The sequence below is a fragment of the Botryllus schlosseri genome, chromosome 3, assembly GCF_051294905.1.
Source record: "Botryllus schlosseri isolate E-star chromosome 3, Bs_hap1, whole genome shotgun sequence".
In the NCBI taxonomy this organism is placed as follows: Eukaryota; Metazoa; Chordata; class Ascidiacea; order Stolidobranchia; family Styelidae; genus Botryllus; species Botryllus schlosseri.
The window spans coordinates 32,640,643-32,657,718 of record NC_137238.1 but is presented as its reverse complement, the minus strand read 5'-3'; the positions used below and the strand labels follow the sequence as shown (position 1 = coordinate 32,657,718).

Here is a 17,076-nt window from a genome sequence, read left to right as displayed (position 1 = left end):
AGATTTCGTTAAAATACTTATTTTTTCATGTGAAAATGTGTCAGTTTTTTAGTCAAAAACGTTTTGTCGAGCCAAACTCCTCCGTGAGGACAGACAGTTCCAACCAGAAATGAAGATAAGTAGTATAAGTTTCACATTATGTGCGAAAACACCTAATTTGCATACATGAGGTCAAAATCTGGTCAAAATTCATTTTTTTATAGGTCAAAGAAAGTCAAAATTTAGATTTTTTAGGTCAAAATCATCCGTTTTTAGGTGAAAAAAATCGCCCTAATGATGAGTCATATAGTAATCGCGAGCTGATTTGTTTTAGGAATTAGGGCATCGGTTCTCAACCTTTTATAACAAGCGCCCCCCTTGGCGATGGTCAAAAAAATCGCGCCCCCCCTGACCACACTTACATTTATCGTCATGTCAAAAAGAGCACATCATCTAATACAGAGGTGGGCAACCTGCATGCTAATCATGGCCGCATTTCGAATACTTATATGTAGCCTAAGGCCGCATTCCAGGGCATAGCCGCAATGAACGATCTGGACGCATAATAGCATACCTATGGTAAATTGTCCATATCAATTCCCGGTGAACTCCGAATTATCCTACTTTTCACAACGGCCTATTGTACGCACCGAAATTGCGAGTGGTAATGTTATGAATAGTTGCTGGGAGTGCATAATGTCGCGCCGAGCGCGAAAATTTTTCAGAGCCGCGAATGAATTGTTATTTCTTGGGGATCCCCATTCCTGCTCCAATTAAGAAGGGCGCTACTGCATCAAAATCGAAAAATTAAGTCTTGTTGAATTGCGCGGAGCGCGAAGAAAATTTCAAGATTAAATAAAATCTCTCGAAAATTCGGGAGTGAATTCGTAATTGCAATTTCCATGTCAACTGCTGCCAACACATACTAATTGAATTAGGCGTCGACGCGGCACAAATTCCCTTCTACGGCCGCATGCATGCGCCCATACGGGCTGCCCATCGCCGATCTGATAGTATACATAAGGTATATCTTACGCCAATTTTGAATCTGCATTCCAGTTGTTTAGTCGTTTACATTGCTGACAAACTTCCCCAAACTTGTTTGAAAATAACAAATTTCAAGGTAGGTTGCACTGAGACTAATGCTGATGCTGGTAGTGACTACAGATAGCACGGCGTTGTTCTGTCCTGCCATGCTAAATTTGATCAGTTTTGGAAATGAATTAAATTGTGTTGATTTATAGCCAAATTGAGGGCGAAACCGGGCAACCTATATTGCATCTAAGTCTGTCTTAGGCAGTGCAGTTCGCCAGCTATCAACAACAGCTACCTAGCGCACAGAGGTTTATGCTACTGCCAAAGCTATAAAGTAATGAATGACTTGCACTTAGGAATTTCTCTAAATCTTCAAAGAATATCAAAAATTTGCTCAAATGAAGTTGAAGTCAGCCTATACTCCGTTGAGCGCGACTGCGGGAGTTTGAGTTTGGCAAGCTTTCTAGAATACGAATTAAGAAGTTTAATCTTCAATAATCGTTTCTTCAGAATGGTTGTGAAACACATGTTTAGTCACAATTTATACAGACATTGACAAAATTGACAAAAATTTCATGCGCCCCTCCTGAGAGCCTCCCGCGCCCCCCAGGTTGAGAACCCCTGAATTAGGGAATAATAGGTATAGCGCGTAATGTGACAATGGCAACAAAAAGGTTTTGAACTAAACAAGGAGTGGCCAACCGTTTTTCCATTCACGGCACCATTTCGACTACTTTTGTAGCCTACGACCGCATTCCAGAAGATAGTCGTAATGAACTATAGCTGGACGCCAAATACCCAAGTTAAAGTTGCTATGGACATTTCCGGTGAACTCTGGACTAAGCTATTTATTCATATAGGCTTACTATACGCAGCAGAGTTGCGAGTGGTGGGTGACTGCGTGGCCATGTTACGGGACTGTTCATAGTCCCGCGAAGCGCGAATTTTTTTTTCAGTTTCACTAAAGAATTTCGTAATTAATATTAGTAGTTTCATATATTACTATCAAACTGTTATCCTTTCTTAGCCTATGTGATCAGATTCACTGGTCAAATAGATGGAGAGGGTGCTTTCTAAAATTTAAGATAAGTTATAAATGATGATGCGTCTTCGGGTGGGCCAATTGTTATTAGTCACTTTGTTGCATGCCGTTATTTCTTGACCTCCCATCTGGATTGTTGGCATAGTTAGGAGCACACGATTGCGAGTTTGTATTTCTATATGTGGCGCATCCTTTTGCTCTGCTGTTCGAATATGAACTGTGGGCGGTGGGCGCTGATTGGAAGGGCGCTACTATATATTAAAATTCAAAAATGAGGTCACATTGAATCGCGGGAAGCGCGAAGAAAATTTCAAGATCAGTTAAAATCTCTCGAGAAATCGGGAGTCAATTCGTAAATTCAAATTGCATTCGACGGCCGCCAACACATACTAATTGAATTACATGTCCACGGCCGCACAAATGTCCTTCTACGGCCGCAGGTTGGCCACCCCTGAACTAAACTATATGTTTATCGTGATTTCTTGCGACTACTCATACTTTGCCGCATTGTCTTTATGTTGAATCTAGATTACATATGCGAGGTAATATCAGCGTAATCATGTCATATTAGGCCAGTGGTTCTCAACCTTTTGGGCTTCGCGGACCCTCTTGAGTTCTAGTTCAAATTTAGCTCAATTAAGATGCAACCGTCATCTGTCCTGTACAAATATGAACTGTAGGCTTGTTATAAACAGCAACAGAATGACTTCTCTTGAAAATAACCTCATACTAAATATATAGAAATTGGTTAGACTTTTATTATTACAAAGCTTATTTTGCAGCTGTATTTCTTGAAGTACGTGGTCTTGTGTTGGAAATCCGCTTCTTCGATTTGATATGAACGATGAGTGCCGAAAATGCATTTCCACACATATAGATGGAAGCTAATCCAATATTGACGCTATATGTCCTCCTTTTTCAAGTTTTTGAAAATGTCATCCGAGACCGCCTAAATGTCCTCCATTTTGGAAATTCGTCCTCTTTTACAGCTTTTATATCTAGGATTATGGATGTATTCGAATGAAAATAGCCATAAACGACGCTAAATAGGGAATTCTTGGTCCGATAGCAAGCGACGACTTCTAATTTTAGTCAACACCACTTATTTTGAGAAAGTAATCACCTTTGTTTTAGTCATAACCATTCAAATTTTCCAGCAATGATAACGAAATCGGCTGGTTTCAGTTTTCATCGATCAACTTTTCTGTATTGGTTAAAGAATCCTCCTTTCCCTATTCCAAAATATGGTCGCTCTAATTAACGCTAAACGCCTCCAACGATACTTTTGGTGTGATCGCAACATTTATCGCACCAAAATGAAGAAACATATTTCTAATGAATGTCTTGTCCAGCCTAGTCATTTTTGCAAACATTACGAAGTCACGCTAGTTGATCCATATCTCCCTATTTTTATTTTTTCCATAAACCCCTGCAAAACGTCGTCTCTAAACTGCAATAGGTTTGTAATAGTAGGTTGATGCTAATTTGGCAATTAAAATGAATTTGCACAATAGGATATTCCATGTCAGACGATTAGTATGATGATGCGAGTCATGATGTTTTTAGTTAATCATTTCTGCCAACAAGCTTCAAAGTATCTTTAATGTAAACTAGGGCTGTTTAGGAATAACTTTTTTCCAGATTCCGGGGATTCACTGATTAAATTGCTAGGTTGCCTAAGAAAACGCTGCACAACAAATTTGGCTCAATTCCAACAAGTAGAAGCGTCCGCCGCGCTAATTTAGATTTTTCAATTTATTACAAAAATATAAATAAATAAATTTAATATTTATAGTCAACCCCATGAAATTGTTGAGTTGCCTAAACGAACGAAGCATAACAATTTCTGCTAGCTTTCAACCATTACAAGCGAAGTTTTTGCAGTTGAAACTTGCGTATATGCAAAAATAGCCTGGACGGTGGGAAGTAACTTCGCTTGTAGCGGTCGGAAGTGCGTCAAATTTGTGTTGTGTCGTATTTGTCGATGACGATAACCCAACAATTTCATTGGGTTAAGAAAAAAATTTAAAAAAAAAAATTCGAAAATTTCAATTGAATTGCAGCCGCTCTACTGGTTGGATCTGAGCCAAATTTGTTGTGCAGCGTTTATATAGGCAACCTAACAATTTAATCAGTCAATCCCCGGAATCTGGAAAAAAAATATATTTGAACAACCCTAATGTACAAATGCATCACTCTTGAAAGTGGTCCAGTGCCTTTGCGATTCCGACGCTCTGTGCGCTGCAGGATACAATACCTAGTTCGAAACATTCTGTCGAAAATAACCCGAGCTGGTCTGACGGGAGTGTTATAACAGGGAATTGGCTATCCAAAAGTACGCAGAATTCCTGTTACATGAATTAAAATAAACAACTGCATTCATGAAAACATCGTCGGCGGGTATTGCGCCCGGCGTGCCACGAAATACGTCGTGAACTGGCAAATTTTGTCGAATGTTAGTTTGCAATGAGAGCTCAGGGATAGATAGAACTATTATTCTACTGTATTATCATATATCCTTACTACACCATCTACTGTGGGGCCATTTTTCTTCAGCACCCCCATACTGCTCCATTCAGGCCAGCGCCCCCTATCGCCCCGTGAGCGTTTCCACCCCCTTCAAAATCGAAATCGCCCCCTGGGGGCCCTGGAGACAAGGTTAAGAACCACTGGTCTAGTCACTCTGGTGCATGGGTTCTCAACCGGTGTGGAATTCCCCACTGGTGGGGGGGGGGGTAATTAAATAAAAAAAATGAAATAAAATAAAATAAAAAATTGGAAATGCAAGTGAATTTACTAACGAGAAATATAGTTTTGATACTACTCCCACTAAGGAAGCCTTGACACTTTGATTGGCCGTGTCGCGGCATACGATACCTAGTACAAAGCTGCGAACGTTACCGGAAATAACACATTTCCGAAGTCATGATACAACATTGTCAAGAAGTGCAATGAAATCGGTATGGTCAAAAAATACCGGAGTAGGCCTATCTTTAACGTGACGGATATTCTTTGTGGTGGCAAAAAAGATACAAGTTTGAACATTCACATAGCAAATTCTGGTGTGAAGTCCTAATGAATGATACTGGAATACTCGACTCGACGCGTAATACGAGATTCAGAATCGAATCGCTTAGGTATACTCGATTTTGCCCAGCCCTAGTTACACATCATGAGGCCTCTTCGGGTAGTGAACCAATTGCTATTAGTCACTTTATTACATGCTGTTATTTCTTGACATCCCAATTTGAATCGCCAAAACGCACACGATTCGAAGTTGGCATTTCTATATGGGGCGCATCGTTTGCCTCTGCTGTTCACATCAGTACCGTGGGCTCAGATTACAAAGGGTGCTACTGAATCGAAATCGAAAAATGAAGGATAGCATTGAATCGCGCCTAGCGCGAAGAAAATTTCAGGACTAAATAAGGTCTCTAAAAAATTCGGGAGTCAATTTGTAAATTAAATTAGCCTCTTGACGGCCGTTAGCACATACAATTTAAACTACGTGTCACGGCCGCAGAAATTCCCTTCTACGGCCGCAGGTTGCCCACCCCTGTTCTAGGTAGTTCTGTGTATAACTTTATTATTTGCACTGTGTATAACTTTATTATTTGCACTTGACGATTGATGAAAATCATAGGTAAGGTGGCCTACATAAAATGAACAAACGTCAAGAAGTTTCAGCCAAACAGCGCAAGATTTGACTGAATGCCCGATCTTCAAAAATGAAAATGCGTAAAAAAAACCACTTGGTATTTCTAGTGTTAAAAACATTGAGAAATATTTGTTGATTTGGTGTAAAGAAAACGTCGACGTCTTGAAAAAATTACCATAACACAATTCCCCATTTCCGGTGAATCCGAGGTCACATCGACAAATGAAAAATCCATCGGCGTTGACACAAGTAGCGTTTGAATGGCAATTGTGTAAATTATTGGAACATTCATTGATATCTGAAGAAATCATGATACGCAATGAAATATATATAACAAACACGAAAATGGTCAATCATGACACCTGTACATGTCATCCCATTTCCCGAATAGCCACTGTCGCATTCACAAATGTAAGAGCCTTCATCATTGGAACATGTTGCATTGAAGTGGCATTCGTGAAAATCCTCCACGCATTCGTCAATGTCGGTACACGATTCACCATCGCCGGTATAACCAGAATTACACTCGCAAATAAAAGAGCCGTCGTTGTTACCACAAGTTGCGTTGTAGTGACACGTGTGAAGTACTTCAGAACATTCGTCTACATCTAAAATAAGTCGAGATATATAATTGGGATATTCACAGATACACATACCAAATATTCCATTAAATACGTTAAAAACATTGAAATATACTTTTTTGATTTGTTATAACGATGACGGCGACGTCATGAGCCACTTACCATCACACAATTCCCCATTTCCGGTGAATCCGAGGTCGCATAGACATACGAAAAATCCATCGGCATTGATGCAGGTGGCATTCGAATGACAATTATGTATATTGTGGGAACATTCATTGATATCTGAAGAAATCAGGATATGCAATGAAATATATATTCTATTTACTTAACTGGTCATTAGTGAAACCTGTGCAAGATTCCCCATCTCCCGAATATCCACTGTCGCATTCACAAATGTAAGAACCTTCATCATTGGAACATGTCGCATTGAAATGGCATTCGTGAAAATCTTCCAAGCATTCGTCAATGTCTGTACACGATTCACCATCTCCGGTATAACCAGTATCACACTCGCAAATAAAAGAGCCGTCGTTGTTGGCACAGGTTGCGTCATAGTGACATGAATGTAGTCCTTCAGAACATTCGTTCACATCTAAAATAAGTCGAAAAAAATAGAATACGAATACTCTAGTTACACTTACCAATTATTCCACTAGCAACAATAAAAAACATTGAACAACACTTTTTTATCTGTTATAAAGAAAACTTTGACGTCCTAAAAAAAATTTGCCATTAAAGAATTTCTTATTTCCGGCACATCGATGAACGTAAAATCCATCGTCATTGATGCAGGTGAAAGTTATGCTGATCGAAAACTTTCATTTATATACATACAGGTTTAGTTGTCCATAGGCGACTATATGGCTGGTGCCGAATGGTATAGATTTGGCAATCCGAATTATATTTCCGAGATTACAGCGATGGTAGGGAATATGAATGAAGTTCTTCTCTTTTTAAATGCTCCGATGGATGCGTATTCACTGTAAAAAATATCCTTGGTAAATCCCGAGCTTAGGCTCGGATATGACTCGATTCAACCCGTTTCCTAGTTTTTTCCCCAAAACGTCGACTCGTTTTCAGTGCATTCCGAGTCACGCGAGATGTCAACCGCATGCGAGGTTGGAAATTACCGAGGATACCATTACCGAAGCTGGAACCTTACCGAGAATGGTCATTACCGAGAATAGACACAACCGAGAATGGACATTACCGAGAATACCATTACCGAGAATGGACCCTACCGAGAATATACATTACCGAGAATGGTCATTACCGAGAATTTAATTGCTCAGCGCGTTGATAAGCGCGCGTATTCAAATGTTCGACGCGTGCGTATTTCATTGTTCACGACAGATCAGGGATCGCTAATTAACAGCACTTTCGGACTCGTCGACAAGCTTATCATACGTCTATAATCGCCAATACGGGGATGTTGTATAATCGTTGTTTACGCATCGCATGTACTTAACCCTAATGAGTCAATGCTACGTTACTAAATTCGGAAAAAATCGAAACCAGCACCCCCTTTTATTTCAACCCCCCCTTGTTTTTCGGCTGGCTACGCGCCTGGCTATTACTCACACTGGCTTACAGAAAAGCATTACACATATATAAGACAACCAATGAATCTTGTGATTTTATTACTTCTCCAACCTATCATATCAGGCAATTATCAACCGTCGAATTTTTCGTCATTTGTCACTGATCAAATCAAGCCTGTTGTCCGCTGCTGGCTTCGTCAAGGTCAGCTCCCCCTACAATCTGCCAGAGGGCGTCGGTTTCTGGGATGACAGCTTCCGATTTCGACTTCTGAAGTTCGAATTGCTGTGACCATGTGATCTGATGGGATCTTTTAAATTCTGTTGCTTGTACTTCGCTCACTGGGACGCAATGTCGATAATACAGGAGCTTCCACATTTGCCGGATCGTTGGTTTGAAGGAACTAACACCCAAAATTTCTGACATGGCGTCGCCGTCTAGTTGAAGATTCGTCCCGCAGACTCGTATATTTCGAACATCCATATATGTGGCAATTAACACTATGATCACAATATCTTTGAGAATTCGTTTGCGTAGGCCACACGTGGAGTGCAATAAGTGGTATAGCTCATCCGAGATCAAAAATCTCTGTTCATTTGGTCGGCGAAGGATTTTTTTATAGCTGTCTTCATCTGCCATGATAATACTGGGTATGTCCTCCAAGATGCCGTATTGTTTCTTGAAAATTTTATAAATCGTTTCCGTCCGTCTAGTCTGCTTTTTCACGTCATCAGCAACTGTCTTCAAATACTTCATTACTTCTTGATTACTGCGTAATATCCTTTCTTGAGATTCCCAAATAACGTGGAAATCATTGCGAAGCTGCAATATTTCTGTGCAAAAATCCACCGTTTCAGGCATGTTATGTTCACAAGACGTACTGTACACGCATGTGAGTATATAGTCTTTGTCAAAACAGCACTCCAGCATGCACTGAAAGTGATTACATGTGAGTATGGTCTTTGTCAAAACATTTTTGTCAGTGGAAAATTCCATTGTAAAATCGGGAGTTGAGATTACATCATCAAAGTTTCCCCAACTATTTGCTAGAGAGAGGTCTTTTGAGGTCAATTATTTGCCGCGCGAGTGGATGCGCGTGCGTACCACGCATTTCGCCAGAACACAGCAGAGTTAACGAACGCGGTGAAGTTTCACGCCGACAGACGGCCATGAATTGGGTTTGTCCGGCATCAGGTTGTATTTCTAATCAGTTTTCATCGCGAAAAGCCTTGCTGAAACATGTGCGCAGAATTCATCGTTTCTGCAACACTTTCAACTGCAAGATGGAGCCGTGCAATGGTAAAATTCCACCGTTTTCGACTTATCATAGCTTCAGGATGCATCTTAACCGCGAGCATGTGAAACGAACAGTGTTAAACTCAGATTTTGAAGCAGATCTGCGCGTTTCCACCCTAGAACAGTCGGATCAGTCACAGCAAGAGACTGGGAAAGTTAATGACAGTTTACCAAACATTCATGATGTATTTTTGCGGTTTGCTTTGCAATGTCGCGAAAAACATCTGTTGCCAATTTCGGTATCCCGTGACATCTTATTCGGCGTAGTTGAGCTTTTAGAAGCATTTAAAAATGCTTGTGCTACCAACAATGTTGATAATTTGCCAGATCTGAGGCAAATGATGGATCAAACACAGAGTGACTATCAATTTAAGAAATGTTTAACAAGCATAGGTCTTGTTGAGCCCGTTAAAGTGCTTTGTGAAGGGGATGAGGACCAATCATATCAATATATTCCCATATTAAGTACTCTGAAAAGATACTTGGAACACAAGGATGTAATTGAAAGTGTAGATGCGAATATGTCTTGTTCTTCTGCTCATGGGTTTCTGTGCAACTTCTGCGATGGGGATTTGTTTAAAAATAATCACTTTTTTAAAGGTGATCAGAGTTTGCTGCGCATCCATTTATATTTAGATGATGTCGAAATTTGTAACCCATTGGGGAGTTCGAGAAGTATACACAAGCTTACTTGCTTTTATTTTACGCTTGGAAATGTGGAAGTGAAGTTTTTGTCGAACTTGAGGAATATTCATCCGGTCTTGATTGTAAAAACTTGCACAGTGAAAAAAATGGGATATCATGCGATAGTCAAGCCGTTAATTCAAGATTTAAAATCCCTGGAAACATCTGGAATGGATGTAACTCTTTGGAATGGCATGACAAGGCATTTCAAAGGTAGCATAGCAACAGTCACGGGTGATAATTTAGCAAGTCATGACATATCTGGGTTTCGTCGTTCATTCAGTAGCGGTCGTATTTGTAGATTCTGTATGTGCCATTATTCAGATTTAACTGTGAAATTTTCTGAAACAATGTTTGAATTGAGGTGTCCATCCAACCATGAGCTGCATGTCCGTGATGTAGCAAGGCACTCATCACTCGAGAGAGCATATGGAGTGAGAATGAGTAATCCATTTTCTGATCTTTTAGCGTTTGATGTGATTCATTGTAATGTTTTCGACGTTATGCATGATATCATGGAGGGCTGTCTCGTTTTAATCCTGGAACTTGTCATAAACAAGTTGATCATTCAAGATTGTGACATGACAAAGTCAGATTTTATTGAACTTGTGCAACAATTCCCCTATGGCAAGTATGAAAGCCGTAATAAGCCTCGCTACAAAGGTAAAGTTTCGACATTGACTGCAACGCAGAGCTGGTGTTTCTTCAATCATCTGAGTTTCATGGTCGGTACAAAAATCGATGAACAAAATGATGTATGGGAATTGTATTTGCTGTTATCAGATATATGTGACATTGTATTTGCTAAACGTGTTACGGTTCAGATGATTCATTCACTAGATGTGCTGGTTGTTGATTTTTATAGCGCGGTGTTGAAGCTGGCACCAGAAATAATTAAGCCGAAATTCCACTACTTATTACACTATGCGACCGCAACGAAAATCTGCGGCCCGATCTCTCATTTGTCCTCTCTTAGATTCGAATCTTACCATCAGATCGTAAAAAAAATTTGTAGAATTTCTGGAAACTTCAAAAACATAACTCATACTGTAGCCACTCGACTTCAGTACAGAAAATGTTGGGAAATGTCTTCACTCAATTGTTTGCATGATGATCCAATGAATATCGAGCTCGTAAACATATCATGGAAAGATATACCAAGCCACTATGTTGCATTTCTTGGAATACAAGATATGGAAGGACAAGTATGTTCTTCGAAATTCTATGACAATGGATATGAAACATATGGTAGGCAGGGGATTTATGTTGTAAATGAGGATGATGATGGACCAATATTTTGTCGTGTACAATATATTCTTTATTTCAATGAACAGTGGCACATGTGTGGTGAATTGCTGAAGTCGAGATTTGTACGACATTTACACTGCTATGCTGTGGAGGAAACTGGTACTGTTTACGTATTTCAGCCCGGGGAATTATTTTACCAAAGGCCCCATGATGCATACTTCATTGGCAAATCACAGTACATTAGGCTGCATCAACAAATATGTTTCAAGTTTGAACCCTAAAGATAATTGAGCTTATACAGTGCAGTATGTTGATCGAAAAATATTGCTTTCACAACTTTTTTGCAATTTTCATTATTTTGATTATGACCATTGTATTTTACAGATACACAAAACACTAGCGCTGTGATTGTTGTACAGTTGAATATGAAACTGCTGGTTAGTTATGGTGACAGTAAAAGAGTGATCAGAGTTGATCACCAATCTGAGGTTCCTGATGTTGTGAGAAATGTATTTCATGATGAAATTGGTGACAATCAATTCAAAATGGAATATTACGACAAGACATTTGATTCGTACGTCGATCTTCATGACATGTCGGAAATTGTAGATGGACTAATGTTGCGGCTGATTTTGAGCACCAGTGGCAGTAAGTGAAATGTAGGATCAGTAGGCTCATTCATGAGAGAGATGAATACCGTAAACCGGGGTAACATTGGACAATTTTCAACAATTCCGCTTTGTATCTTGGAAATGCTAGGGTGTAGGGGAGGCAAGTTTTGTGTTTTTTTGGAGTCATGGAGCAAAGATTAGAATTAACTAATCCAAAACCTTCATGATCATAAATAAGTACCTTATTTTTGTAAATTATCTGTGTCCAAAGTTTTGAATCTATGAATCACATGCTATCTATGTTTGGCTGTAAGAAGTTTATTGGCCATCAATTTTGGCGAAATTGACCCCCTCCATTAATTTATCGATGTTGGGTCAAGTTTATCTGGTAGTGAAATGAATCCACCTTTTATAAAGACTACTTGCAGTACTGCTGCCTCATGAAAAAGAATTGGACATCCAGCGGCAACCCTTTTTCATCAATAACCATTTAAATCTTTTACTGCTTAGTGTCCAAAGTTACCCTTAAGTCCAAAGTTACCCCGGTTTACGGTATTTACCTATACTCATATTTTTCTTGCAATAAATTAGATTAGAATTAGAATACTGTCATTTCGCAATAATTTTTTGAAATTACGCAACTATAATTATCTACCGTAGTTCTCCAAGTCTGATCAGATGTGCCTTGGCGAAATAGATTCACCCCTCATCGAGTCTATTTTTATTGGTGCAGAGGGAACCTATCCGAAAACCAACAACTCTGTTGTTGAACAAAGTGACTTGGATATACTCGGCTCCGATTGCACCAGCACGATGGCTTCAGGAGGGCAATCTAACGAAGACGTAATGCATAGTGAAACGTCAAGCATTGACAATGTTGGATACTGCTGTGATTCTTCATTTCCTAACCTGCCTGTTGAAGATTTTGAACCTGAAGGTATTGACTTACGGTGAATTATTAATATTTTCCTCATTCCTTATCCTTCTCTTCAGATGAAAGTATATCAAACAGTACCTTGTCGAGCTCCAAGGCATCTACCAGTTCAGCAGATTGTGACGAAAACAACAAACCATTGCCATGGCCCAACGAATATAGGATTTCTTTACCAAAAGCCATAGAAAAGGAAGTGAAGCAGTATGAAAAGACAAAAGTACTTCCACAAAAATTGAGACTGAAAATTGTTCATCACCTGTTTTGGGACCTGCTGCAATACACTAGGTGACCTACAATATAAATAATAAACCTTTCTTGTATATGACGATAATTGCAGTGGCCTAAAACAGTCATTATTCCTAGTCTATATCCCACAAGACAACAATACGATGCGCCAGTAGCTGCTTTGATAACGAAATATCCTTGGATGCAAGATCGTTTGAAATTCGATGGATGTGAAAATTTCGTGAGCTGCTTGTGTTTGAACATTCCAAACATTTCTTCAAATATCTTACGTTGCAGCATTCTTGGAAAAAACAGCTCATAACCCAGTTCCAGGAGTACCGTAGGGGCCGTAAAGATCCTCTCGTTACGGAAAAAAAGCAAAAACACGGAAAACACCGTCAGGGTAAACGGAAACATACCGACGACCTTGTTGTGGAAACATCGAGTGAAAGGTGCACCAAACCTCGAATGTCATCATGCATTGTAAGAATTTTCAAATCCTTCATTGTTCATTAACGTTGGTTACCTGTATAACGGGTGAGAGGGGGAATATTGAGGATATTGATATTGAGCACAAGAGAATAGCATATTTTGAAACGGTCCTGTCAATACCTATATCTATACCTATATCTATAGGTACAGCCCGTTCATCTGGAAAGTTGGGGCAATCTTAGCAGTCTACTCAAAACTTGCCTACAATCCTAATAGAAAACTCCAGACTCCAAGCCAAGCAAGAGTATTTTATAAATATAATTTTTTTTTAATAAATCGATTCCTCAATATTTTTGTGGGGGCCGAAACACGGGTAGCTGGGGGCCGCGGTTGGGAATCACTGGTCTATAACGAACAGCGTCACGCGAATTTTTCAACGCATGGGTTCCCAAACTTTTTATATTCTCAATCTCAAACTTTTATTGGAAAATACCCCGCGACCCGCCTCCGCAGAATATTGAAGAAATTGGTCTGTACCTTCGCCCAAACCTACTCTCGGCCTATGCGAGAGTCTATCGACTATATTTGCGCAGTAATAGCAATTACGCAATTATAAACTCGTCAAAACTTGACGATGAAAAATGCCTCTGACCATCTCTGATTAGAAAATATATTTTTTCTTGTAGATTCCAACCGTATACCCGCCGGAAGATGAGCGTAGCATCGAAGCGCACCAAAAGGAAATTATGACTGAGTGGAAAAGAAGCCGAAATGCTGATAAAGACACAATCATGGATAGGATGAAAAGGACCTTTAAAGATCGTCGACATGAAGTTATCAAAGGGACATCAACAACGAGTCTGTTGCGTGCGTACCCAGTTTTGGCAGATGCTCATTGGGTAGGTATAAAGCAGGGGTCTCCAACACGCGGCCCGCGGGCCGCATGCGGCCCGCGAGGTCCTATTTTGCGGCCCGCGACCTGATTTGAAAAAAATTCAGAAAAACGCTTAGTAAATCATGTTGAAACGCTAAAATTGATTTCAGTTGAAACAGAATGTTGTTGTTTTTCAAAGTGAGCCATTCTATGTGCCCACTATCACTATTACTCACTAGTTGATACGGCTTCGGCATGGTAATATCATTCCATGGATGCAGAATTTGCTGGTACGAATACTAATATTTATTGACGAAATTCACTCGTGAACATGAAAAATTTTTCGCGCTTCGCGCGACTACAGATTGGTTCTCTGTGGCTCTTTACAACATAACTACTAACGATTTGGTGCGCATAGTAAGCCGATATGTGCATATAGATTAGTTCGGAGTGTACCGGCAATGGACATGGACATGATAACGTGGGTATTTGGCCCCAGCTAGTTTATCACGACTAACCACCGGTATGCGGCCGCAGGCTACATGAGTACGCGAGATGCGGCCGTGAATTACAAAAATGTTGGCCACCCCTGTTTTCAGTCAAATTGAAGACCATCCATGGCATATGCTATGAAGTCAATATTTTCAACTGTTCAGATTTTGGAAGAAATGAAAATGATTTGTCAGAAACAAGATTGTTCCGACGATACTTACTCTGTCGACCTGACGTCAAAGATTTTGGAGAAGAGTTATAGCTCAGCATCACGATACATAGTAGCGGCGGATAGTCCTTTGGAAATCACGAACTTATATAGTAAGCATATAATTACAATACTCGAAACAATCGTTTTTCATTACAATTTATACTGGATTCCTATTCGAGTACTCGAATTATTGTGCCCTACGCATGTGTCAACGTACCCCCTTTACTTGATAAACCGCAAAAGTTCGAACTTACGCTGACTACGTTATTTGTTATTTCGGGAATCATTTTCTGTCCTTTAAGTGCTTAATCTGAGTTGGCACTTCGTTTTCAGGTACTCAAAAACTGGACTGGATGGTGTACATCCCAACGATCTTCAAAGAGAAGTATGACAACTTCCTGATTGTGGACAAGGTGTGTTGATCATCGGTATCTCTCAAAATGCAGCTAAACATTTCCACCCATTCATTACATAATTTTGGACATTTAAAATGGCCTCTGTCAGTATTGTTTTCACAGTTCGTACTTAATTTAATTTGAGACGATATGATATGACCACATGATGTATCTTGTAGAATATTGATATGTGCTCGTGTTGATCTACGCCAGGGGCGGGCAACTTCTCCAGTCAGCGGGCCGGATGTAGGAAAATTAAGTACTTGGCGGGCCGGATAGCTGAATCAATACATTATTAGCCCATTTATCCTCATATACAAAGAATAAATCGCATGTAATGAATGTATTGTAACGACACCTATGTCATTTCAAAGCCATTTCTCGCCGATGTTGAGGAAGACAATGTGGATTTGAGAACATCATTGTCATACAGGCGCCACCATATCTGCTTCTGTCTGATCGATCAACACATGTTGCAATCCTTAATTAAGATTTCAAGGCGTTCGATAACCCCGGTACCACAAATTTACCAAGATATCAATCCATTTTGGTTGAGTACATCGTAAATGCCGATAATGAAAGTCTTCTCGCGTCTACGAACTTACGCGTAAGCTCTCCTGTGGCACGCATTCCCGGTAATGGTTTTCTCGATATTGACCCGACACCGGCGGGCGGGCCACATTATCAACTAAGACGGGAAACTGTCCGCGGGCCGGACAAAATCGCCTCGCGGGCCAGATCCGCGGCCCGCCCCTGATCTACGCCTATTGTTTTCCAACTTATTTTCACTGAACAACCCCGCATCAAGCTTGATATTTCCCAATGGGTTATAATTAATTAATTAAATATAATTTACATAATGTTCCAGCTTCTGCCTACCCGCCCACATTATAAATCACTGATCCATAAACCTCACACTCTTTTAAACTATTCCATGGATACTGGATAGTAACATTTATATTTCGTAGGAGCCGAAGAATGTCTATCCGACCATCGCATTCAATTCTGAGACGGAAAAGTGGACGATTCATTTCGATGGAGAAGTTGTGAAAGGTTTATTTGGTTTTCACCATGCTCTAGCATGCCTGATGGCTATTTATTGGGTTTTCAATGTGAAGTTTGCTCCTTCATCATCAAACTCCTTGAACTTTGTCGCAACTTTTCTCGCCAAGCTTCCAAACGTCAAACCAACTAATGCTGTTCGCAACAAGATAAACATGACACTCAACGATTAATTGTCATATTATGATTTGTGGCGGTCCTGTTTTTGCCCTCTTTGATGACTGCCAGCAGTAATATCTTGTGTTGTGACGCTTAGCATTGGTTTTTTAATTAATCGATGCTAGTCCTTGTCGATATCAATTCGCAATATATTTGTAATGGTCGTGGGCGTGGCCCAGAGTTTGGTCTTTTGATTATATTTTTGGAATGCTTAACGTATTGGCAACCAACTGGCCTAAACCTTATAAGCACCAATGTTCAATTGTTGGCACCATCACAGCGTGCTCATTACATAATAAAATTTTCAACTTGAACAACAAACATATATTGTTTGTTTACCTGAAATAATTACGCATCATTATTAATTTGTGACACTGCAGGTTTCCAATATTGCTGATTGTATACTTTTATGAAACAATGCTTTATTTGCTGCTAATATACACTGCTTTTTAATCTGCAGACTGACTACTGATTTTGTGTGTTTAAGGTGAAAGGTCAATGACAATTATTTGTCAGGCTCGGTTTCTTGCAATCCTAGTCAGTCAGCACAGCTGGGATTTGGCTGAGGTGAAAGGTCAATGAAAATATAGGTGAAAGGTCGATGAAAATTATCAAT

At 39.8% G+C, this 17,076-nt stretch overlaps 3 protein-coding genes across 4 annotated transcripts in view; 2 read left to right on the top strand and 1 right to left on the bottom strand.

Annotated features, from left to right (window-relative positions):
- Nucleotides 1–17,076, bottom strand: part of LOC145436559 (uncharacterized) — a 30,655-nt gene that overhangs the window by 8,512 nt on the left and 5,067 nt on the right. The window contains exons 13-17 of the mRNA XM_080313921.1: nt 6,940–6,950; nt 6,645–6,890; nt 6,458–6,580; nt 6,077–6,322; nt 5,890–6,012 (exon numbers count right to left, since the gene is read on the bottom strand). Coding sequence (XP_080170047.1) covers nt 5,890–6,012; nt 6,077–6,322; nt 6,458–6,580; nt 6,645–6,890; nt 6,940–6,950 — 749 coding nt within the window. The remainder of the gene's footprint in view (nt 1–5,889; nt 6,013–6,076; nt 6,323–6,457; nt 6,581–6,644; nt 6,891–6,939; nt 6,951–17,076) is intronic.
- On the top strand, nt 8,947–16,648 carry LOC145435045 (uncharacterized). The gene is made up of 7 exons (XM_080312325.1): nt 8,947–9,309; nt 13,036–13,076; nt 13,133–13,318; nt 13,954–14,166; nt 14,798–14,954; nt 15,178–15,257; nt 16,208–16,648. Exons 2-7 carry the CDS (start codon nt 13,038–13,040, stop codon nt 16,472–16,474), a joined length of 942 nt encoding a protein of 313 aa, XP_080168451.1. The 5' UTR covers nt 8,947–9,309; nt 13,036–13,037; the 3' UTR covers nt 16,475–16,648.
- Nucleotides 9,325–12,980, top strand: LOC145435042 (uncharacterized). 2 transcript variants are annotated; one of them, XM_080312320.1, is made up of 3 exons: nt 9,325–10,030; nt 12,410–12,613; nt 12,670–12,914. In XM_080312320.1, exons 1-3 carry the CDS (start codon nt 9,472–9,474, stop codon nt 12,897–12,899), a joined length of 993 nt encoding a protein of 330 aa, XP_080168446.1. In that variant the 5' UTR covers nt 9,325–9,471; the 3' UTR covers nt 12,900–12,914. The 2 variants fall into 2 exon arrangements, with proteins under 2 accessions (XP_080168446.1, XP_080168447.1); XM_080312321.1 differs by lacking the exon at nt 9,325–10,030 and adding an exon at nt 11,468–11,713 and having other exon boundaries at nt 12,670–12,980.